The sequence below is a fragment of the Carassius gibelio genome, chromosome A22 (genome assembly GCF_023724105.1).
Source record: "Carassius gibelio isolate Cgi1373 ecotype wild population from Czech Republic chromosome A22, carGib1.2-hapl.c, whole genome shotgun sequence".
In the NCBI taxonomy this organism is placed as follows: domain Eukaryota; kingdom Metazoa; phylum Chordata; class Actinopteri; order Cypriniformes; family Cyprinidae; genus Carassius; species Carassius gibelio.
The window spans coordinates 20,870,107-20,895,184 of record NC_068392.1 but is presented as its reverse complement, the minus strand read 5'-3'; the positions used below and the strand labels follow the sequence as shown (position 1 = coordinate 20,895,184).

General features: G+C 38.4%; 3 protein-coding genes across 7 annotated transcripts in view; all 3 read right to left on the bottom strand.

Annotated features, from left to right (window-relative positions):
- The window catches only part of LOC127943311 (kinesin light chain 1), a 29,869-nt gene extending 22,637 nt beyond the window's left edge, over positions 1-7,232 (bottom strand). For both annotated transcript variants that reach the window (XM_052539674.1, XM_052539675.1), the window contains exon 1: positions 7,072-7,232. The gene's annotated coding sequence lies outside the window, so the exon portion shown is untranslated. The remainder of the gene's footprint in view (positions 1-7,071) is intronic.
- A 1,795-nt stretch (positions 7,233-9,027) lies between these two features.
- Positions 9,028-10,693, bottom strand: LOC127943327 (uncharacterized). The gene is made up of 2 exons (XM_052539700.1): positions 10,272-10,693; positions 9,028-9,899 (listed from the first exon to the last, which is right to left on the bottom strand). The coding sequence occupies exons 1-2, from the start codon at positions 10,342-10,344 to the stop codon at positions 9,325-9,327; spliced, it is 648 nt and encodes a 215-aa protein (XP_052395660.1). The 5' UTR covers positions 10,345-10,693; the 3' UTR covers positions 9,028-9,324.
- An 894-nt stretch (positions 10,694-11,587) lies between these two features.
- LOC127943305 (phosphofurin acidic cluster sorting protein 2-like) overlaps positions 11,588-25,078 on the bottom strand; it is a 61,700-nt gene continuing 48,209 nt past the window's right edge. Inside the window, exons 12-25 of one of the 4 annotated variants that reach the window (XM_052539662.1) lie at positions 23,613-23,749; positions 22,050-22,188; positions 21,854-21,958; positions 20,183-20,289; positions 19,913-20,067; positions 19,411-19,521; positions 19,210-19,312; positions 18,072-18,104; positions 15,252-15,294; positions 14,788-14,830; positions 14,558-14,699; positions 14,240-14,463; positions 14,024-14,137; positions 11,588-12,863 (exon numbers count right to left, since the gene is read on the bottom strand). In XM_052539662.1, the coding sequence (XP_052395622.1) occupies positions 12,748-12,863; positions 14,024-14,137; positions 14,240-14,463; positions 14,558-14,699; positions 14,788-14,830; positions 15,252-15,294; positions 18,072-18,104; positions 19,210-19,312; positions 19,411-19,521; positions 19,913-20,067; positions 20,183-20,289; positions 21,854-21,958; positions 22,050-22,188; positions 23,613-23,749 (1,572 nt within the window). In that variant the 3' untranslated portion in view covers positions 11,588-12,747. The remainder of the gene's footprint in view (positions 12,864-14,023; positions 14,138-14,239; positions 14,464-14,557; positions 14,700-14,787; positions 14,831-15,251; positions 15,295-18,071; positions 18,105-19,209; positions 19,313-19,410; positions 19,522-19,912; positions 20,068-20,182; positions 20,290-21,853; positions 21,959-22,049; positions 22,189-23,612; positions 23,750-25,078) is intronic. The other 3 variants (XM_052539663.1, XM_052539664.1, XM_052539665.1) reach the window with 3 other exon arrangements.

Below are 25,078 nucleotides of genomic sequence, written 5' to 3'. Positions count from 1 at the left end.
AAGTTCATGGGGGAGAAGAGGGTGGGAGGAGCCAGGAGTAGCCAGATGTTGAACCAGAGGCCAGCCAGGATGAGGGCCCAAGGTGGAGTCAAAGGCAGGAGGAGCCATGGTGCAGACAACTTGATGGAAGGAACCTTGGGGACGAGTAAAGGAGACAAGTTGCTGGAGATGGAGAAACAGGCGAAGCCGAGCAGACATGAGATCAAGGTGGAGGCAGGGATACGAAGACAACAGTGGAGCCAGAGCAATGGAAGACAACAGCGGTGCCGAAGGGAAGGACAATCCCGATGAAGCCAGAGGGATTAAGGGATGAGGTGAAGTCTGAGGAGTGGAATCACATGGCAGAGGCAGGTCAACGAATGACCAAGGCAGAGCTGGAGGAATGAGGGAACCCAGCAGAACCATTGGGATGATGGGCTACGATGGAAATGAAAACATGGACCCAAGGCTGAGCCGATTGATCGGAGCGCTGAGGTAAAGTTTGAGGCTCAGTGGCTGGAGATGAAGACATGGGATCCCAGCGCCAAGGCGAAGATGGAGACTGGAAGGCCTGAAACGATTAAGAGTGCCTGGATGGCACTGACAGAGGGACAGGAACCAACGGAGACAGGGCCAAGGAACTGGATGGTTTTAGGAGAGGAGGCAGGAGAGGGAGGCCAGGATGGAACACTGGAGAACAGAAGCTGGGTGGAACCAGTGGAGACTCAGGAGATGTACAGTACAGACCAAAAGTTTGGACACACCTTCTCATTCAAAGAGTTTTCTTTATTTTCATGACTATGAAAATTGTAGAGTCACACTGAAGGCATCAAGGGCTATTTGAGCAAGAAGGAGCGTGATGACCTGGCCTCCACAGTCACCGGACCTGAACCCAATCCAGATGGTTTAGGGGTGAGCTGGACCGCAGACAGAAGGCAAAAGGGCCAACAAGTGCTAAGCATCTCTCAGGGAACTCCTTCAAGACTGTTGGAAGACCATTTCAGGTGACTACCTCTTGAAGCTCATCAAGAGAATGCCAAGAGTGTGCAAAGCAGTAATCAAAGCACAAGGTGGCTACTTTGAAGAACCTACAATATGACATATTTTCAGTTGTTTCAAGCTTTTTTGTTATGTATATAATTCCATATATAATTCCACATGTGTTAATTCATAGTTTTGATGCCTTCAGTGTGAATCTACAATTTTCATAGTCATGAAAATAAAGACAACTCTTTTAATGAGAAGGTGTTTCCAAACTTTTGGTCTATACTATAGTAGACTTCAGACTATAGAATAAAGAAACTCTCTCAACGAGGAACAGTAAGGAAATATACTCTTAATCACAAGTGCTCATGAAACGGGAACAACTTATGAGGAAACCACAATCTACAAACGAGAACAGACAAAGACTAAGAAAAACCAGAGGGCTGGAATGAATGGGAATGAACTCATGAACAAAGACCAACTGACTGAAACAAAACATAATGCAACAGAAACAGAGCATACATGTTGCCGCATTAGATAATGACAAAATCTGACTGCTGGTGCCAAATAAATTGACAAAATCTGTAAAAATTGTTATGGTACAAATATATTGTGCATATATCGCACATTTGTGAATCAATCTTAAACAGCATGTTAAATAAATGTATGAAGGGAACAATTAAATTATCAATCACAATTACTTGTATGCTATATTTGAACAAAAATTCATGATTGTGGCAATACCTATTTGGATCCCTTAACCTCTAGCCTGATCCCCGACGCCCTCGTCCTGAAAGCCTCTCAACTTGCACGTGTCAGTATTTGTGAATAGATTAAATGAAATGGGACAAATTTAATCTTGACAAACTATGTATCATTATAAAGATCTAAGCCTCAAGCATCGATGACAGATTGCTGTTTTTCAATGGAAAGCTTATAAAGATTGTATTTGCTACATTTGTGTAAACAGTACACATAAAAAACATTAGAAACGCTGTACATATACCAGATCCGTCGTAATAATGAGTCATAAACACATCCACAGCTGTAAATCCCGGTTTAGTTAGGAAGGTAAGGGTCCACTGAATGACATCTCATGAAGCACGTTTAGTCCAACGAAGCAATAACGTTGTAATATGGATCATAATTACTATTGGGAAATATATTTTCTTATATTTGGGGGGTGGGGGGGGTCTAGATATAGTCTCAGAAAAATATTGGCAGGAGTCTCATCTTTTTCAGATTTGAAATAGAAACTCATGAGACATGTGGCTTTCAACCCATTACTTTTCTAGATTGCTCCAGGACTCATTTCATGTATTTTTATATCAAATAAAAAAAAAATTTAAGTGTGGTAAAAAAAAAAAAAATTCAAGGCACTTCCATGTTTATAACTTTTAATATTTTTGAGCATTATCAAATCTGGTTGATAAAAAGTAAAGCCCAAAGGGTCTTATTTCCAAAGACACCAAAATTATGTTTGTAACACACTGAAGTGGGAAACTATTAAAGGGGGGGTGAAATGCTCGTTTTCAATCAATATCCTGTTAATCTTGAGTACCTATAGAGTAGTACTGCATCCTTCATAACTCCAAAAAGTCTTTAGTTTTATTATATTCATAAGAGAAAGATAGTCTGTACCGATTTTTCCCGGAAAAACACGAGCGACTGGAGGAGTGACGTGTGGGCGGAGCTAAAGAATCACGAGCGCCAGTTGCATTGAGAGCGTTTGGAAGCTGTGACAGCTGTGAAGGCTGAAACTGAACGAGAGCAGCAGCAGCAACGACTCGCTCCGAGCGGGGACGCACTAACAAGGAGGCAGAGATATTTTAAGCAGTTTTACTCATCGCCTGCGGTTCCAGCACACGATCGTGACCCTTTTTCTTTGGGACTGCATCATCCTTAAGAAATAAACAATACGCAAATCCGGCGTCAAACTGGGCCTTGTTTGTAAAACAAGCATCTTTTAAATGCAGGGAACAAACAAAAACACTTGCACAACTCCGTTGATGCTCTGTAAAAATAAACTCCATCCACTGGTCCCTTAATGCTGTTTTTTCTTTGGTAATCTGTGCAGGGTTGTCTTGCCCTGGCAACCAAAAACACACTTCTTTTGTGACATTTCTCGACGCTCTCGCTCTGATCAGTGAAGTCTGTTGTGCTCTCAGTGCTCTGCTATACAGGAGCGTGCGCTCTTCCGGCAGAAGTGCCTCAGGACCCATGTAAGGACATTACACTCCATCTAACGTTACACAGAGCCATACTCGAAAAAACTTTCCAAAACTTGTGACAAACCGGAAGGAGTATTTTTGGAACAGAAATACTCCTTCAAACGTACAACTTAATTTTTGAAACTTTGTCCATGTTTAGCATGGGAATCCAACTCTTTAACAGTGTAAAAAACTCAGTATGCATGAAATAGCATTTCACCCCCCCTTTAAAATTATAAGTTAGGTAGAGCACTTTCTGCTGTGAGTCCCATAATGGGGGGTCAGGTTAACTGACCAGGGTTTTCACAACAGTAGCTATATGCCTTAGTTTTAAAATCTGCTCAGAGTAAAGCTTTCAACATCAGTCTTAAGCTGTAATACCCGTCCATTCAGTCTCCAGTAGGTCATGTGATCCCGCTCAATCAACAAAGCCAATCACATGACGAATAATAGTCCTTTCTGTCTCATAATGACCATTTATTAAAATATAACCTTGAATAAATGTTCTATAATGCATCAACAGGGTTTAATACAAAGGTGTGATGAAATCACACACAATATATGACATTCATGTCATTGTTTAATGTGACTATGCCTTTTACCTGTTAATTCCCACAATGAAAATCATTTACTTGCTAGTTAAACGTTGCTCTGCTGCTAGTCATCTATTAATAATTAACCAGGAAGGAACAACTAAGACAAGCCACAGCTGTCAGAAATGAAAATTCCTCCGTTAAGGCTTTTTAAGTAACATTAAAGGAATCATTCACCCAAAAAATGAAAATCTGCTGAAAATGTTCTCACTCTCAGGTCATCTGAGATATAGATGAGTTTGTTTCTTCATCAGACTTGGAGAAATCTAGCATTACATCACTTGCTCACCAGTGGATCCTCTGCAGTGAATGGGTGCCGTCAGAAGGAGAGTCCAAAACATCACAATAATCCACAAACACCCAGCTTTTGGTTTCTCAAGACATTAACTAATGGACTGGAGTGGTGTGGATAACGTGTGGATTATTTTGATGTTTTATCTCCACTGGTGAGCAAGTGATGCAACGCTAAATTTCTCCAAATATGATGAATAAACTCATTTTTGCACATTTAAATTTTTGTGTGAACTACAAAGGTGAACAGTTTGAAAACTTAAGCCTGGAAAACAAAACATGACTTTTGCCCAGATTTTGGTCCGTGTCATAGTCAGTCAGTAGATTTTGGACAGTTAAAATATCCAGTAGTCTACGATGGTCACAGCCCATAATTATTTAGCTTCAGACTATGATTTCATCCAGTCGGAGGAGTTTTTCTCTGTACCGTTTTCTCAGTTGGCATGTGCCCAGGTTCTAAAATCGGTTCAAAGTGAATGTATTCCAGACATCCTCTACTGATGAACCGCTCATCCCTCTTTAACATCCAGGGCAACAAAGACACAGAGCACAAATACTGAGTCAGTGATGACATCTGAGCGATGAAAAACACAAGGTGGGTGTGCAGTTATGCCAGCATGGCTGTGCTTTACAGAGTCAGTTTAGTATTATGTTATAATGACCAACAGTTATGAGAAATGCTCTTGTTTTCAGTATGATAAACATTGCAGGTTAAAAATGAGAAAATTAAGATGCATTGTGACACTTTTAATTTCACGGTCCTCATTATCATAATACAAAAATCCCATTACTGTCATCAAAAAATAATCCTCTCATAATTATTGTTTATTACATAATGTCATTGACTGCTCTACATTAATGCTGATTTAATGACAATCATCTGTCTGACATTTCATCCGCATCCGATACATGACAGTAATGATAATGTGAAAACTGTAACAAATAGATTTTCTTTACTTATAATATATAAGACACCTATATCCTTTTTTCCTTTTGATTTTGGGGTAAAATATGACCAGGATGTGTTTCACAGAGATAATGAATGACACATGTGGACTCCATTTGACAGATACAGTCTCCTCTTTTGCATCTTTCCAGGTGTCCAAGTCTGAATTCAATAACGGGATAGAGCTATCATGTCAAGTCAAGTCAAGTAACCTTTATTTATATAGCACTTTAAACTAAATACATTGCATGTGATTTATGGCCTCTAATGCAAGCCCTTACATGAACGCTTCAAATGTATCTGGGTTGATGACAAATAAAAATGTAATGTAAAACATATGTACCATGTTGTATTCATATTGGTGTTATACAGTTTGAAAACACTTTTTATTTTGACTATTTTCAACAAAGTTTACATTTAAATTCCCTACAGCTTGAATCTATGTGAGTGTGCACATCAAGTTTTTAAATCATGATTATCATTACATTTTGGGGAGTTGCACCACATGACATTTTATCACGTGAACTAACCTTTCCTTGTCATAAAACGGTCCCATTCTTAAGAGACCTGCTGATCTTGACACAAAGTCAGGCGGGTGGTCTGTCTCTATGATATCATTTCCTGTTTTATGCTTTCTCTACATGTCTCTGCATGCTGGCCGCACCACATTACCTCATTCACACTACCGTGCATAGGCAGACAATCATATTTCAAATATTATACTAGGCCGTTTTGCTGAAATATATTTTTTTTAAGAAAATAATTATTAAACCAAACTACTTTTCTTTTTCAGTTTTTACAATTTTTGTAAAAGGTCTTTTTTCTTCATTATGATAAAAAAGAACCAGCACCAGTTTTTTCTTCAGAATAATTCAAACGGAGCATCATCAGATCAGTCAGACTCTAGACTGCACATCCAATCAAAGCGAACTTCAGCCCTGTCTCTTGTGAATGGCAGTGAGCGTGTGATATAGTGATGTGATGGGTGGATGCATTATTGACATGAAGTGTTTGCTGAGGTGAGGAGTGGCCGTGTCTACAGATAAACCCTCTAAACCTCGTCCTCCTGAAGTATAAAAGTGCCAGCGAGGGTGTGAGATACATGACAGCCTGAGATTTACTCAAAATATAGGTTTATATCGCAGTTAAAGTCCTAATCTTAAATCCATAGAAATGTAAGAATATTTAATGTATACTGTGCATCTTGTAATATGATATATGTCATTTTGTAATCTGTGTGTGTTTTATGTGTATGTTTCTGTATGTTGGTTGCACCGCACTACAGTTTTCCCACAAATATTAATAAGCAGTTTTGTTGAAATTATTATTATTATTATTATTTATTTTTATGCAAATGTTTTTAGTAATAAAAACAGTATAACTGAGTCAGGTTAAATCATAATCCTTATATGTGTATTTAATTATTATTGTTATTATTATGTGTTCGTATAAAACAAATTAATCCAGCTGTTTCCACATGAAGCACAATTGAAGAACATGTCAAAACATTAGCTGCAGACAATGATGTGTTTGCATGATGATTTTACAGCCATTACATGATCAGGGTGTTGTCAGAGACAGTAAACATTACATCTGCTGGACTTTACTGAGTGTTTATGATTATGATAGTATGTAAAGGATGTTGTTAGCCAGAGCAGGCATTAGATCTGCTGTGATACTGTATTCCAGGTGTTTATACTGTACAGGAGTGTGAGGATGTCCTGAATGATGCATAACTGATGATGCATGTGAGACACAGTCCATAGATCACTGTACCATCATCTGAGTTTATGACACATTGTCCAAAAAAAAAAACACAACCCAATTCTGCACACTCATCACACAACACAATATATACTAACACTGCCACAGAAGCAGGTAAAACCGCGGTTAAAACAATTCCCTAGAGCAATTGCTTACTACATAGCACACACGCACACACATAAGTGTAAACCTACTAAACATTACTGTATAAACGCAATGATTACCGGAGAGTATGAACACTATGTAACGTTACATATCGACATTACAGACACTCTCTGATGCTCATTTACATATCACAACATACCTTTTACGATCACTTCTGCGTCCACTGCACTAATCTACGACAGCGTATTAAATCAATGCTAAACTACTAGAATATACATCCCAGATCCAGAAGCGGACAGGGAGAGGTCAGCAGCACCGAGAACCGAACCGGACACCGGCACTGCGCTCTCTCTGCGGCTGCGCTCAACCAATCCTACTATGGTGAAGGCACGGCTCATTAATATTAAGTATGTTACGTGACGGCCTTTACTGATTGGCTGAATAGCAGTAAGTGGGTGGCACTTCGACGAATGGAGGCGGTAGAAAGCTGGCGAAATAACCTACAGATTTGGTTATGAATATTAATGATATGTTAGTGTGACTGGACATTTCAGGACGGTTACCAAGCCAAGTCAAACGTCACATAATGAAAATTCATAAGATTAGGCCTTAAGAGGAAAAAAAAGATAATTTACAGATTAATTTGTCTCATAAATCATGTCAGCATGAAGCTGGAATTAGACTTAATTTACAGTAGAATGCTAAGGGTGTGAAATGCAGATGTTTAATTGCATTCGTCTCTTGCTCCTGCCATTATTACTTCACATTGTTTTTATTATTACTTTCTGGGTTTGAAATTATAAACTGAAAGTTATTTAAATAATCCATAAAAGAATAAAACCCTCACCATAATGTTATATTGTGACGGATGACGTCAGATCACAGTTTACTTTGGTTTTACTGCCATCTGTTGGCAGAACACAGAAGTGCACGTGACCTAGAAGCTGACCACGCAAATATGACAGATGACATGGCAGTTAATGTGCATCAGTTTTGAAATAGAATTTCAGTGATACATTTTTATTATTAGCCATTTTTATAATAATTTATAAAACTCCAGATAATTATTAAAATATTCGGAATTGTTTATAAGATGCAGCTAGAATTGTAACACAATATAATTGGTTTTTCATAAGCTCCAAAGAAACAGACATCTATAAAGGACTAAACTATCAGGTCTTAACAGTGAGGATGAGCTCGGCTTTAGCAGCAATACAAGATGATAAATTATCAGAGGCGTTTAAAAAAAAAAGGTTTTCAATGGAGTTAATACGCTGAATAAACAACTTTTGCTTATAATAGCTCATAAGTGCTTATAAATAGCTTATAATTTAATGAATCTACATCCAGTTTGCTAGTCTTCAGCATGTTTTACACTAAACAATATATATATATATATATATATATGGAACTATATGTGGATTTTGCCTTGATAAAATGTAACATTTTTATTTTTTAGGAGAAAGCTGAGTAGGGAATGCCACAACAGGCTGTACTAATTTATGTCATTATGATTGCGAACAAAGGTGTGTCGCATTACTATGCAGGTAAAGAAATGTAATATTGTCTGTTATCTAAAATATCAATTATTCCTTTATTTGGTTTTCAGGTTTTACCTGAAATTAAACTTGAATTGTAATAACTATTATGTGACCATATATACCTTCTGTTGAAATAATGCATTTTATGAGGGCATGAATGAATTATTTAATTTATTATTGTATTACATTGTATGTTGTTTAACGAACATAAAATGTTATTTCTATGGGTTCCAAATTTCAATAGACTTGAAATGTTATGACTTGACTGCTGCGTATGACCATACAAATTTTTAAATAATTTCCCTCTATTGATACGCTAGTAGTAATGTTTGGTGAGCACCCAGTCTTTAAAACTGATACAATTATTATCAGTGTATTTCACATAAAACTCAAGAAATTGTTGCTTTCCATCGAGAGATGGCAATGCAGCATTTAACACCTTAAAATAACATGACACTAAGAACAGCGATGCTAACGCTGAATGCATATTTATTAGGAAATTCTCAATAGGTAGCATGATACTTACCATAGGAGTTTAAATAATGTAATGGTAATATAAATTTGATTTTCTACAATTAATAAGATACTTGTAACATAGGAGGTGTGACATTGTTGAGGATCCAAATGCAGCTTTTATTCATAAGAGTGGTCAAAACAGGCAGGGTCAAACACCAGCAAACAGGTACTATCCTGGGTAAGACAAAAGAGTATTCCCATAAACAGTCCAAGTAAAAAATGGATGAGTGCAACCTTTATAGTGTCAATGATAGGAAACAGGTGTGGTTCAATAATGGAGTTCCTAGGCAGGGGTTTATGGGAAATGGAGTCCGAGAGAACAAAGACCAAACCCCTTATCGTGACAGAGCCCCCTGCCAAAGAGCCGATTCCAGATGCTCCAATTACGAGAAGAACTAACAGTCCATGATGGAGTTGGAGGAAGGACCCATGAGGGGAGTGAAACAGAAGGTTTCAGGGGTCCGACTGACAGAAACAGAGCAGGTGGACAGGGGGGCCCAAGGTGAAGATGGAGAGCCGAAGAGCCAGAGTAACACTGAGGGATCAGAGGGCCATGGAGGAGCCGACGACTCTGGTGACCGAGGAGAAGGTGGGGTTCCAGAAGGCCACGGTGGAGCCAGAGCGACCAAGGACCAAGTCGGAGATGGAGGGAAAGAGGAGCCCAATGGAGCCAGAGGGATGGAGAGACGAGGCAAAGCCGGAGGATTATAGTCCCGAGGTGAGGGCAGGTTGACGAATGACCAAGGTGGAGCCGGAGGAACGAGGAAGCCTGGCGGGGCCAGTTGACTGATGGGCCATAATGGAGATGAGAGAGCTTTGAGCCAAGGTGACACCAAAGGGTTGACGGACCGAAGTGGAGTCCAGGTCTTGAAGGCCAGAGACGAAGATCTGGGATCCTCCAAGCTTGGTGCAGCTGGAGGCTGGCTGTCCTGAGAAAAATCCTGACCATTCACCACCATCAAAGGATGGCCTGATGGACAGACAGACGAAGCAGAGACAGAACAAACAGCATGAGAGGTAGAAGAGGACGGAGAGGGAGGTTGGGTGGGACAACAAGTTCAACATAGTGACTATTCAGCATCATAGAGAAGACAGAGAGTTCTGAGATGGCCTCCTTAGCCATCACGGGACAGGCAGAGAGTTTGCATACGGTGTCCATAGCCATGACTGGACAATCAGATTGTTCAATAATGGGGTCCTCGGGCAGAACAGAGATTATTACTGGACGCCACCGCCATGCAAGGAACTGAGGCAAGTGCCGCCATCTCAGAAGAGACTGCAGTGGACACCATGTCCTTAAACAAAACTTCATCATAAAGCGCTACTAGATATGACAACTCACAGAACCGGTGAACATACTCCTCAATAGATAGGCCTTCTTGACGAAGATGTAATAGCTGGTCTACTGGATCCATGGTTCAGCTGGTATGCCGAATAAAGCCGCTGGATCCGTGTGTGGCTCATTATTCTGTAACGTAGGAGGTGTGACAACAGAGTTGAGGATCCAAATGCAGCTTTTATTCATAATATTGGTCAAAACAGGCAGGGTCAAACACCAGCAAACAGGGACTATCCAGGGCGAGACAAAAGAGTAATCCAATAAACAGTCCAAGGTCGAAAAACAAGAAGGCAAAGCAAGGCAAGGCAAGGAAACACGGAGACTAGGAATAGGGTATAGACTACACAATAATCAGCCATGTGTGTGTGGATGAGTGCAACCTTTATAGTGTCACTGATAGGAAACAGGTGTTGTTCAATAATGAGTTCCTAGGCAGGGGTTTATGGGAAACGGAGTCCAGAGAGAACAAAGACCAAACCCCTTATTGTGACAATACATGAATCTAAAAAGGATCATACTTTAACATTTACACAATTCAATGTCTTCAATTTCAGAACAAACAAGACAGACATATTTTTATTATTTGTAATTTATTTGCACAATTCTCCTGTACGTATATATCAAATACTGAAAAAAAATAATAATTCTCAACACTCAACAGAACACACTGGTTCACTTTCATATATTCATTTACATGTTTTAAAACAAAAAAGAAAAACACTATACAAGAGTTCAACTCCTTTAAAAAGGAAATAGAAAAACGAATAGTAAATGTTAAAAAAATCACAATGCAGCCATGGTTAAAATAATTTTAGTATTTGTGTGACAATTCGAATCAGTATAAAGTATATGAAATGGCAGTATACTGTACGTTTATGTACACACAGAGAATTAGAAGAAGAGAAGCTTTCCTCAGTGGTTCATTCAAAATCAATACTAACTTAAAAATATGGTTTGTGCAAATGTCTGCATTTCTTTTTGACAAAGACAGATTAAATATTAGTGTTCTCTCAGTTTTAAAGATTAAAAGAAAAAAAAAAATCTTATTTTGCCCTAAAACGAGTGCTTAAAAACAACCAGAGGCCCACAATGGTTGAACAAACCTCAGCAGTTCACCTCAAAAGAAAACAAAACCAGTACAAAAACTTGGTTAAAACAGTCAATAAAAAGAACGATAACAGTTCTGTTCATGAAAGACACGAAAAACATCAATTTTATGCGCATTGTAACTATATCGCAGTTTGCACTTGGCTGTAAAATAACGCCATAAGCTGTAACAGCAAACTCAATGAAATTAATACTGAAAACCACTTTCTTTCTCTCTCTATTACTCCCTCTCAGTATTTACAAACAGGCAAATTGTAAAGGGACTTTTGAAAAGTGAGAAAACATAAAATAGATCCACCACAGAAGTTACAAAAAGTTGGCCGGACGTCCTGTTATCGTCCTAACAATCTTGTAGTATGAGCCCTTATTAGCCGGCAGTAACTGGACCCTGTATTCAACACAAAGACACGGCCTTTCTGAAAACACTTGGTAACACTGTCCCCATGACTGATCAGAGATGGAATGTAGAAATGTTAAAAGAGTAAAAAGTGGAAATATCTGCTCATTGCCCCACACAGAGGGAATAAAACGATTTAAAGGGCTTTTTAAAGCATTTAACATTTTACAAACTGAGATCGCCCTTTAGATTGAACCCACACAAGCTGCCAAAGCATCACTAGTCCACATGTGTTCCCATCCCACTCAACACGCCTTTCATATTCATCCAGTAATGAAATTATAAAGTACTGTATTAAATAACCAGACACTTTACTTAATCTAAAAGTGTTCTTTACTAAAATTTTAAGGACGTGCCCTTTAGAATTCACAGATAACACTAAAATCATTCAACAAACAGTAACATAAACTCCTTCCACCAGTTATGTGGCCCCTCCCACTTGCACTTGAATCCTCCTATTTTCCATTTAAAGGAACAGTTTACCCCAAATTTAATTTTCTGTCATCATCAATTTACGGATATCAAAACTGGCACAGATGAGATTTAAAAGCTATGGAGAACTGTTCCTCACACAAATCTGTCATGAGACGGGCAAAATATTCCTTTAACCTCTTCCACACAAACAATTCAATCAAGCTCAATTCATAAATCCCACTCTATAATATTGTACACAGAACAATTATCGACACAGAAAATTTCACAGAAATAATAACAAACTTTAACCCAACAATGTGCAAACTGAAGCTGCTGTACGTGCCGGTACAATTCCTACCACAACATGTGCTGCTCATCTTGAAATAAAAGACAGTGCTTGTTTCAAACACACCAATGATCCTTCCACTGCCAAAGCAACAAAAATGACAAGTAACATCACTAACAACATTTCTGTTGAGGACACGGGCTTTTATATTGTCCATTTCCACAGGAAAATCCAGTTGTCTGTTTTATCCCCCATCCGTAAATGGCAGCAGCAGGTCACATGGGTTTGCTGTAGCCAAAGATCCCTACAGGGAAGTGTTTCACGTGAGTCGGCCACTGCGCGGCCAGCTGGAAAAACTTCACGTCATGCCACTCTACGCCATCGATGGACACTGCAGAGACAAAAACAGTTTTAGTGACTGCTGTTAGAAGTCATACAATAATACAAATAAAATATTACAAGTTAAAATAACTTTTTTCTATTTGAATATATTTTAAAATCTAATTTATTCCTGAGATCAAAGCTGTATTTCCAGCATCATTCTTCCAGTCTTCAGTGTCACATGATCTTCAGAAATCAGAATAATATACTGATTTGCTGCTCAAGAAACATTTCTGATTATTAACAATTTTGAAAACAGTTGTAATTAATACTTTAGTGGAAACTGTGATTTTTTTGTTCAGTATGCGTTGATGAATAGAACATTCAAATGAACAGCATTTATTTGAAACAGAATTTTTTGTTAAATTATAAATGGCTTTACTGACACAACCGTTTTCTGAAAACACCTACAATTGCTGCAAAAGAAGCAACTCAAAAAAAGTCAAGGGTCAAGAGCCCAACTCAAACACTGATCTCCATGATGGTGACATAACCCAAAACAATTTCAATAAGACATCCACATCTAAACCTCTGTTAATTTTCAATAAGAACTGCTGTAGATGTCTGACAGAAATAATGTCAATGTGGTTAGTAAACACTGAAGCTGGAAATGCTGTTTGTGGAGTTTTTATCAGATCTTGAGAGATTTAGTGTCTTTTATTTTCAGTTCATCTAAGGTTGTGACTGAAGAAAGTTGTAGTTTGTGTTCTTATGTCTCTTTCTTTCAGTTTATGTTCACAGCAGGTGATTGAATCATTGAAAGAACGTTTCAGGAACATCGTACTAACCTTCAAACAACATTCTACTAACATCTGTATGTTTTTGGAATGTTACAAATGAACGTTCCTAGAATGTTGAATTTGAATCAAAATTAAGTTGAAAGAATGTTTGAAGAACATCATAACTTTTACAAATATTCCTTTAACGCCAAGAAAACAGGACATTTTTTATGTTCCCAGATCCAACACTGAATATTTGGAGAACGTTCTTATGACAAAATTCTGTTAGCTGGGATGTCGCACTTGGTAAAGTCAGCTTCTGCAATTACAAATAGACAAGTGACCACAGGGTGGCAGTAGAGTACAACCAACAGATTACACATTCATTCTGAACTTGCTCTTCTTGGCGTTTCTACATTGAATTGTGTCGGTTTGTGTGTGTGTGGTTTACCCTTCAGCATGGTGTGCTGGTGTTTAGCGGTGCAGATGAGTCTGCTGATGCTGTCTATCACCTGGCTCTTAGAGTCCACATCCTTCTCTTTCAGCTTCTTGCTCAGGAAAATCACTGAGAGTAGAAGGAAACCAGACGTGAAGCAGCAGTAACAACACATGGGAGTCAAATTAGCCACATTTTCACCTTTACAAGTCTCATTTTCACCAAACGCACCTTTCTTGTTTTTCTCCTTCAAGACAACGGTCATGGCCATTCCAGAAGGGGGGGTTGGCTCTCCTCCGCTGGGGATTCGGGAAACCTGCAGCGAGCGGAAGTTGCTCTTAAGCGTGTACTTACTTCCCACATCTCTTTTTTCCCCCTCTTTCTTCTTCTCTGCGCCCTGTAACGTCCAGTAGTCCACTTGTAGACCCATCACCTCACCCCCGGTGCCTGGAGAGCTGCATACACATACGTTTGAGATATAAGTGTATAAAATATGTACAGTAAGGTGTTTGACGTGTCTTTTAGCCATATCTGCACAGTTTCTCGTACCCTGCTCCAGAGAGACTGGCAGTAACAGAGGGGGATGACGGAGGGGTGGAGGTCATGTCTTTCCCGTAGGGTGTTCCCGTCTGTGCTGGAGGTGAGGAGAGCATGTTCACACTGCCCACCATCACTGCGTCATCAGAGTCCACTGCCCGACGACACACACAAACACACATCAAACATGTTTCACTGCTGTTACTGGGTTTCATTGTGGTCTTGACTCAAGTAAATCCTACCTGATGTAGATAAGCTGTGCTCCACAATTCCCACTTTCACCAACTGCAGGAAAACAAATCAAAAAACTAAATTACTTAACACTGTTGCCATTATTATCTCTGAATTATTATTATCATTATTTTCCTGCAACACATTTTTTTGTTACTATAGCTGTGGTAACAGGGATGAATGGTTGAGCTTCATGGGGTTGTTTTTCAGGAATTTGTGATTTTGTGCAACAAGGGAAAATCATGCAATAACAGGATGGTGCTTAAACATTGCTTTTAGGCTATTTAAATGACATACTAATATACGTTTAAGATTCAGTATTTATTGATAATTAACATAATATAGGAAATATATATATTTCCCACTATAACAAACATGGGATATGTGGCTCTAGTGTTTTTGTAATTTGACAACCAAGTATATTTGTGGAAAGTGCAGCCAATAGAGAGGAAATGAAAGAGAAAGCATTTCTTACCCCAATGAATGGGACAAACTTCTGGCAGGAGTCTTCATCAGGGCTGTGGAGGTCAAACAAGAGGGAGTGGTTAGCACAGGGCTGACAGCTGTGTAATGTGAAGCTGTCAGTGAGGGTGGATGGTCTGTGAGATGTGTGTGAAGTCATCGGGGTGTGGGGGGTGAGAATGGGGGTGTCAGATCAGATAGTGTGACACAGAGTGGTGCCCTCTAGTTGACAGAGTGCTGTGAGACCACAGTGAGTGTGAGGGCTCATGCCATGAGAGGATGCTGGAATAGCTTCTTACATCCTCCACCAATCAGGGGGTGTAAGGCCGCAGGCTATGGGGGCGCTTCATTACTGAGTTCACTGCTATATAATAGTTTAATCTTTCATGACTCTTCCCAAGAGTCGTCTACAACTGAAAGAAGCTGCTCACCAACACTCAAGAAACCAGAACACAAGGAACTTCCAAGATTCAGATTTTAGTTGATTTTAGTTGACAAACAGAGCCAGCATGTATTATTGTGCGGCCAGACTTGACTGTCAGCATAAAGCCTGATCCACATTGCAGCTTTTTTGTCTGTCTAACATGTACAAAGACCAAGCACAAATCTGAAGAAGCTCTCTGCTTCCAAGCAGTGACACTTTAGGTGTCGCAACTAATTATAATTATAAAGCATGTGCCAGGTTTTTTACAATTTTTAAGAAAAGTTTAAATGTAACAGTTTTAATTTTAAATGTAAAAGTTTAAAAGTAACAGTTTAATCTTAAATGTAAAAGTTTAAATGTACCAGTTTAATTTTAAATGTAAAAGTTTAAATGTAAAAGTTTAATTTTAAATGTAAAAGTTTAAATGTAACAGTTTAATCTTAAATGTAAAAGTTTAAATGTAACAGTTTAATTTTAAATGTAAAAGTTTAAATGTAACAGTTTAATTTTTAATGTAAAAGTTTAATTTTAAATGTAACAGTTTACTTTTAAATGTAAAAGTTTAATTTTAAATGTAAAAGTTTAAATGTAACAGTTTAATTTTAAATGTAAAAGTTTAATTTTAAATGTAAAAGTTTAAATGTAACAGTTTAATTTTAAATGTAAAAGTTTAAAGCTGCAGTAGGGAACTTTTGACGCTCTAGCGGTTAAAAAACAGAACTGCTTGCGTCTTGCGGAAGAACATCGTAGCCGGAACTACTTCTCTCTGTTTATGTCTATGAAGAATCACAAAGGTACTGGGTTACTCCGCCGCAGTACCCCCGAAGCAATCTAAAATAGTCCGAATATAAACACTTATTATAGGTGCACCCTAGAGATTCAGGACAAGCTAAAAACACGGTTTGGAAAATGGATTCATGGTGTACTCGCTTATTATGTAAATTTTTCTACATTTTGAACACAAACAAAGTTACGGACCGCAGCTCTGATTTGTCATTTTTTACTGGGAGCGATGGAGTTTCTGTAAATGGCAATAGGACACTGGGAGGAGCCAGAGGAGCTTGATTTTTTTCACAGATTATCTGTCTCATATTCTACTGTCAGGACATAATGACAGGTTTAACAAATATGGAAAAAATATTTTTTACAAAAGTTCCCTACAGCACCTTTAAATGTAACAGTTTAATTTTAAGTGTAAGTTTAAATGTAACAGTTTAATTTTAAATGTAAAAGTTTAAATGTAACAGTTTAATTTTAAATGTAAAAGTTTAAATCTAACAGTTTAATTTTAAATGTAAAAGTTTAAATCCAAAGTATTTTCCCTATACCGTGAATACATTTGTGCACAACATAATCATTACTTTTAAAAAATGTTTTAAAATTTTCTTGAATAGGTAAAAAAATATCAAATGACTATAGAGTTTGCACCACATGACATTGACCAACCTTGCGCTTTTAGAAAAAAAAAAAAATCTAATTATTTTGTATTTTAAGAGACTTATTGGCCCGTCTCTCTATGACATCATTTCCTGTTTAGTTTTTTATTCCTGCATGTTTTGTTGTTCAAACCACTTGACTTTTGATTGCAGCAAACGTCTCAATCATTAACTTTCTTCAGTTTTGAATTGCTTGGCCAGGGAGCAGAAACAACATTGTAAAATGTGACTTCAAGACCCTCCAATTAATTTTCAATGGGTGAAATCAAGTTCTACATTTATTTTAGGCCCTGCTCAAATGCATCAGCTAAAACAATTGTAAAATGATGGTGAGGAAGGGTTGGAGTTATTTTTTATTTTTTTTTATGTGGTCTGATGAAACACCTCCATCACAACACTCATCCTCTTCTGTCCATTCTCACTTCATTCATTTCTCTTTGTTATCTCTCTATAGGTGTTCTATCTCTTTCTGTATCCCTGGGTTTCTCTCTGTATATCTCTCTCTATCTTTCTCTAGTTTGTTCGGCTTCAAACTGATAATTGTTTGTATGACCTATTGTATTTAAGCTTGTCCTACGGCTGCAGAACTGCACACTATCACATTTTTATCTTCCAGTCAGTATGTACTATGTTTCATCCAATATTTGGATGATTCTTTCTCACTGGACTCATTTAGCACAGACTATCAGTGGTAAAAAACATGATTTCCATGTTCCTTCATTCCCAAACCTGCAACCTTTCAGTCACCACATTTTTAACCACTACTCAAAAGTTAGTCTTCATCTCCAAACCTGTTAAACTCAAACCAAACTAAATCAGTAAAAGACACAAAAAGACTGAATTATGAACATGAAACACACAGTGAGCAAAAACTAGTATTAACGCGACAGGTTTGTGAGGTTCACATACTGAGAGCATGAGTGATTTAAACCACAGCAAACATTCACATCAACCCAAACACACGATTAGGTACCTGATGTAAAAATCAAAATACAAACTTCTCTTCCTTGAAGGCAAAAACAAAACAAAAGGAGGGAAAAACCCAAAGCATAACGGTTACTTCGCCATCCTCAACACACATCCACTTCTTAATGACAAAATAAAACAAGGTCAAACAAACAAGTGACAATTAAAAAAAAGAAAATGCAAGTGTAACTGATTGTTTGATCTACTTTATGGACTTTATTGATGATAATGATTGTGATCACCATAATAATTCATTGAGTGAATCTTATTAAACATGTCACATTTCACCTCATATTTTTATATTTTGCATTAAACGACGGTTTTGCATTTAGAAGAGTAAGTCATTAAGTACTAATAAGATTATTTTATGACAATCAATCAGATTTCCCCTAAATTATCATTACTGCAGGGTATCAGCACACAGTTGTACTTTTTTGTCATTGTCAGTGGTGATTTTCATTAGATTCTTTACTTTTATTCTATACTGTAATAAAAAGCCAAAATTTTCTTGAACTAAAACATAATTTAATATGTTCTTCTTTTTAAATTGAAGTAAAATATGGCTTCGGTATCTTTGGAAATCTTGTAAGATTAACCCTTTTAACTGTATTTTGACCAGATGGTGAACAAACATACTTTACATTTAAGAATCAGTAGCTGGGTTACCATTACCCTTATAATTGCACAAATTGAAAATACACCTAATTCAAACGTGTAAATTTAGCAAAAAATCGCCATGTATCGCAAAAAAGTTTTTACACTTACATGAGGTGGTTTTTCAGGCAATTCGAAAAAGCAATATTTCGCAAAACTGCGATGTAAACGTGTTTTTTCGAAATAACAAGTCACATGGCATACGTAAAAAGTCACATGATCATTTCTCTCCGCACAGCTTCTGTCAAGATACACGCATACGCCTCCTTCAATTAAATATAATGATTGGTGTAGCCAAAATCCATTGCCATGACTTATCACAAAACTTATCGCATCAGTTAATGGAAACGCCGTCAATTCACAATACTTTTTTAATTGACATTTCTAAAATATCGCCAAAGTTTTGTGCAAATCTGTAATAGAAACATGTCTACTGACACATGCCACATCATTAATTAGATATTCTCAAGCACGCATACACAAGACCGTACCTTTTTTGTTTATAGGTGAGCATTGCTTCAGAGATTGGGAACTGGTGGGAGAGGTTGGCTCCACCCAGATACTGTGAGACCCGTCCGGCCACATCAATATTATCTGTGGACATTTTAAAACAACACACACAATAAGAACCAGCATTCAATCGGATAATAAAGGCATCTATTTGAAGAGCCCATATCAGTAGAGACTCTAACCTGAATTAGGAGCTTCTAACCTCCCGAACACGTCCCTCCATCCGGCGTCCATGAAGATGTTATTGAACTTACTGTCAAATGTTGAGATGTACTTGGCCAGTGGATGGCAGCCTGATCAAAATTGGTTCACATTTAAGAAATACAAGAGAATAAATTGGTTGTCTTTCACATCAGATTAAAAAAAGTCCAAAATAAACACTCACTAAGCACCAAATATGGCTTTGGTGCATTAATAATACCACCTGCTGGGCGGCAACTCTATTAGAAACACAATACATGTTTTATTTGAATTGTATGAGTCCTCCCATTAAGCTGCCAAAACAGAAATACAAAAAAATCTGTCACAAAATCTGTCTTCATGTTTTTCTGACACATACAGCTTTGGAAGAGGGTGGTGTATACGAAAAGGCAGCTATGAAAACCCATTGTCATTATCATACAGTAACTTCTCTCATTTGAGGGGTAATTGTGCCATGTGCTTCAGATGCTTTATTCTGCTTACCGACAGGAATGACTAGGAACCGAATGTAGCTCAACCAATCAGGCGTTTTGTTGGCAAGCTGCTCCACGAAGCAGCGAAGGACCGTGCTGAGGTAACTCTGATCGCCCGCCACTGCCACTTTAATGGTGGGTGGTGTTTGTGCATTACAGTTGCAGCTGACACAACGACAAACACCAAAAGACAAAAAAATCATACTCTAGTTCTCACAATAAATACCCACTCGATTACTGTTCTCACTTGTAAAGCGTGCTAGGGTTTATTTGTGCTTACAATCGCTGAATCCTGGTGACGATGGTGTTGAAGGCGGCCTGAACATCTGCGGGGGAGACGGTGGACACAATAGGCTGCTTGTGCTCCTGAAGAATCTCATTCAAATACTGACACAGAAACAGAGTTCACAGTTCAGCACGAGGGAATCAATGCGAATGCTTAAGAGACAGTGTGAATGAAAACAAGTTATGAGGACTGCGATGTGCATAATGGCTATCCCTGCGGTACACATCAGCCTCGGGTAAGGGTGAATGTCCAAATAAATCCAAACAGACAAGTCATACAAACAGTTTGTATCCCCAGGTTAATGCACTGGCCTTGTATTACCATCATAACCATCTCTTTTTGAAATAATGTACTATTACTCTGGGACAAGTAAATCAAGGACAATTATCCTCTTTTCTTTAATTATAACTCTCTTATAACTCTGTTACTGTTTTGAAGGCATCATCGTTTAGAAACTATAGGGATGTGGGACTGACTAGTTGTTCCCTCATTCTGCACTAGAATTAGAAGGAAAAAATACTAATAAACACTGACACTAAACCACTAAAGGCTGGTTCACACGGCAGGATAATTAGGCCGATTTTAGCCCCGATTCACTCCTTCCAACAATCTTAGGATGCTCCGATTATCGTAAAATAATCTGATCAAATATTCCTGCCGTGTGTGGTGTGTTAAGACTGCTCTCCTCTGCTCGGAAGAACGTCGGGGCCGCTCCGATCTCAAATCAGGGATATCCAACATGTTGGATTTATTTGGCCCGATTTCTTCTCGTGTGTGGTGTCACCCGAGGACAAACGATCACGCAGCCTGTGGACTGTGGCGTGTAGCCAATCAGAAAGCGAGGTGACGAGGCGGTGAGGAAGTAAGTACCGGGAAACAAAATCAAAACAGCCGGTGTATACTATGGGCGTATATAATATAACAAATACAAATAAAGTCGATGGGCATAACTACATCCACAACTGCAGTCCACCAGAGTACATGGAAACGGATATATGAACGTTTATTTCAACGGTTAATCTGTGTAGTACGTAACAACATTTCTATGAGATAAAACAACAACTTATCTCCATATCATGATATAGCAAGTACAGTCCATGCTCGCGTTGTCTCCACCTCTTTGACCATCGCCTTTTCTTGTTTTTCTTATGTTTTTTTTCCGTTAAAAACAAAGCACAAACTATGGCCACTGCATCCTCTTCGTCCGCCATGATTGTTTACTCTGAAGTCACGTTTGATCTCCGGGGATTTTGTGAGATTTCCCGTCTGACCTGGGAATGCTCGGGAGTCAAGTCGGTTCGTGTGTGATGTGTTGATATTGCCGTGTGGCTGCACACCTCACACTGAACGACCAAAACTGTTAGACCCGTGATTTTTTATCGCTGTGTGTGGGGTCTCTCAGGTTTGGAAAATCGGCCGACAATTTTAAAATCGTCCCGTGTGAACCAGGCCTAACTTACAGATGAGCTAATTTAGCTACTTGTCTACAGAAGCTGCTTAAAAAGTCTTGCACACGAAAATGTTTTCTTAATTGATAATTGTCTTTACTTTTCTTTTTAACCCTTAATTAGTAATACCTTAAAGAGTTATTTCACCCCAAAACGACTTTCTTCTTTTAGACGAATCCAGTCAGAGTTATATAAACATTTTTTTTACACTACACACCTGTCCCTGCCAGTCTGTAGTGTTGATGAGAATGATATTCTCCGGCAGATGTTCATCAGAGTTCAGGATCTGGTTGAGCTGATCATACACTGATTTCCTCGGGACCTGTGACAGGAGGGACATCAGGTCAGACAATGAGAATCAGTCTTGTAGTATTTCCTCATTCTTATCCTGGCAGACACAAACACACACTTACACAAACCTGTGTGATGAGCCTGGAGTCTGGCGAGGTCTCGCTCTCGATGCTGCTGGTGCGATCGCTCTGAGCTTTAGAGTTCTGTCTGTCCTTCATGGATGTGCTTCGTGGACGCCGCTGCAGCTTACTGTCTGCTTTACTGGCCACCCAACAAGGAGGAAGAAATATTAGAGCTGCTGGAATGAGAACAGATATTATAGTTCCTCTGAGAACTATACACAAGTCTTCCAAGCTGGAAAACCAAGCTAAATCCTGCTGAAGACAGTAGGTGCGTTTTAGAACAGCTAAAAAGAGGCGAATCAGTGATGCACTGCTGCGCTCCACATTTCCTAAAGTGTCTGTGAGCCCATCGCTCAGGGACTGAGTCTTAATGAGCTCATTAGCCAATGCAAACACACACATATGTCGTCTAGTAGGGGCCTATGAGAACAACCAACTAGAGAACTACATGGATGAACAGACGATGTTATGATGGACCACAGAAATATAACAGATGGTTCTCTTTAACTAAGCACTTTCGGTCCTCTGGAGTATTAGAAAATAGACTCTCTGGTTTAAAGTTGGCATGAAATAAAGATGTAACCTACTTTGTAAATGCATGATATTAATCTTATTGTGAATGCTGATGTTTCATTTTAAGAATTTTTTTTTGATCTCGTGATTTTTAATCAAAATGTCACAAATTCAATTTTAGATAATTCAGATCCATCTCCATTCAATCAACAACTGATACCTAGTGCCAAGTCTGTTTATCATTCGTGAAAACCATTATTATCGTTCCACTCTGCTTCACTGCGTCATCAAGCTTTGCCTTCGTTAATGTGTTGAAAATGCGACCTCTAGCGGTGAAAAACGTACATATTGTGCTTTTAATAGTTAATTTATAGAGTGAATTGGACCTTGAAATAAAGTTGTAATCTTCTTTTTAATGTCTAGTAAAGGAATACTGACACCAAAGATTTGGTCCGATTTTCCCATTTATGATTCATGTATCGAGACTAATGTTTAAAAAAACAGAAAACAGGCTGAATGAAAACACAGTCTCTGAAAGTAGGTGATGCAAAACATTGCACATCTTTCTGTTTGTCATTCACTTGTCACAGGAAGAGGAGTCAGAGCCTGTTCCAAAGGCTTACTCTACTATTTACTGTCGCTTAGTCATATAGTCTGTTCGTGCGAACCACCAAGTTATAGTTTTATGTCTCATCAGCGGCTCTGGGCATGTGACCAAAAGTATGAATCCTTTTGTTTGGCCAAAGTGCGATAGAAAAGACATGTCAAATGGATGGCATGCAAATGTTTGCATTCGTCTGAACAGGTTTTTAAAACCTGTGATAAATTTTTATCGCACTGTGTTTTCGCACCAAACATTTGACCTCAGTAAGTTGAAGAAACACCCAGATGCGGGAACATCTGCTATGACTATTATTAAATACGACAGTGAAAACTGAGGGGATTTTTCAGACAGAAAAAAGGAGTTTGAGAGTGCAAGAGAGAGGTTGAGATAGAAAACAGATGGAAAAGGAAAGCAGGAAGGCAAGAATAGAAGGTGGTGTCTATTACCTAGGTGAGATGAGAGTCTGCGACTCAGCCTTGCAGAGTTTGCCCACTGTTCCTGGTAATTTCTCTGTGCTCACGTCCCAGCTAATGCTAGGATCACATGTTGCCATGCCGCCACCCGCCTCGTCCTCCACCAGCTCCTGCGTGGAGAGATACACATCAGACGGGAACATGTATCACTCTCTTCAAGAGCTCGTGAAAATTGTCATGTTGCTGTGGCGACAGCCACTTAGCCACAAAGCAGAATTGTGGTGTGTGTGTGACTTCCACACACTAGATATTGTTAGAACTGATTAAGTGTGCGACACAGATCACAACCATGCATTATCAGCAGTCAGGCACAAAAACTGAAAAACAGGTTGGCCCTTATGAAAGAAGGATAGAACATTTCTTTTACTAAGAAAAAGTGACTGGTGATTGCTTGCATTGTTCTGAGTGTTTTCTAGGTAATTGCTTACTGGCCCAGTATCAGATATCATCAGTGCGTATGACTGATGAAACTAGAGAGGAAGGTACTGATGGCAAATTTTAGTACCGATAATTGTAAATTAAAATTATATTTAGGTCATGACTATCAGTTATTTGTGAAGTAAAGCTGCTGTAAAAAGGGTGAAGTGTTTAAAGGGGTCATATGACATTGCTAAAAAATAACATGTTGTGTATTTAGTGTAAGTCTTTATGCGGTTTAACGTCAAAAAAACACATTACTTTCCACATAATGTAAATTATTGTAGCTCATCTATGCCCCGCCTTTCTCAAACGCATTGATTTTTACAAATCTCATTGTTCTGAAAAGTGATGTGTGCTCTGATTGGCCAGTCAATATAATAATATATAAATTATAGGGCTGGTAATTTAATGCGTTAAAATTATTAACGCATTTGACTCTCTTGCCCCGCCCCAGACAAATGTCATACTCATCTTATTCAACAGTTCATTAAGAAGTTAATATTGTGTTATTTTAGACACAATGTTGTCTGTTTTGCAAAATTTTGCCAACCAGAAGTTAAAGACAAAGCAGAAGTGTCCATCTTCAAGAAACCCACAGCAGCATTTCATTTCTTAATCCACGTTTTGAATGAATTTGGTGATCCATGTGGCCCGTTGAACCATTGGCATAAGCATTGGCGCTGCACAGACCGATGGGTGTATGAAAGTAGCGCGAGAGCAATTCAAAAACACAAGGAGTCATTGCTCTCTAAGCTCTTGCAGTTCTTTGACATCACACACCGATCGGTCTGATGGTGATGATCCGCTTCAAGTCAAACAATCCTAATGATTCAATGAACCATTCACAAAGAACCAGTTACTTCACTCCTGAATGAATCAATTGAATGAATAAATGACTCGATGACTTAATCATCAAGACATTTACCACCACCTACTGGCAGTTTTAGTTGATTATTTAGAAGATAATTTCATTAAAGAAATAATTTCATTCTTAAAATATTATCAAACAAAATATTTCT

Coding starts and splice junctions, on each gene's coding strand:
- LOC127943327 (XM_052539700.1), bottom strand. CDS start 10,344: ATGGATCCAGTAGACCAGCTATTACATCTTCGTCAAGAAGGCCTATCT. Junction 9,900..10,271: donor GGAGTATGTTCACCGGTTCT/GTGAGTTGTCAT, acceptor TCTGTCCATCAG/GCCATCCTTTGATGGTGGTG.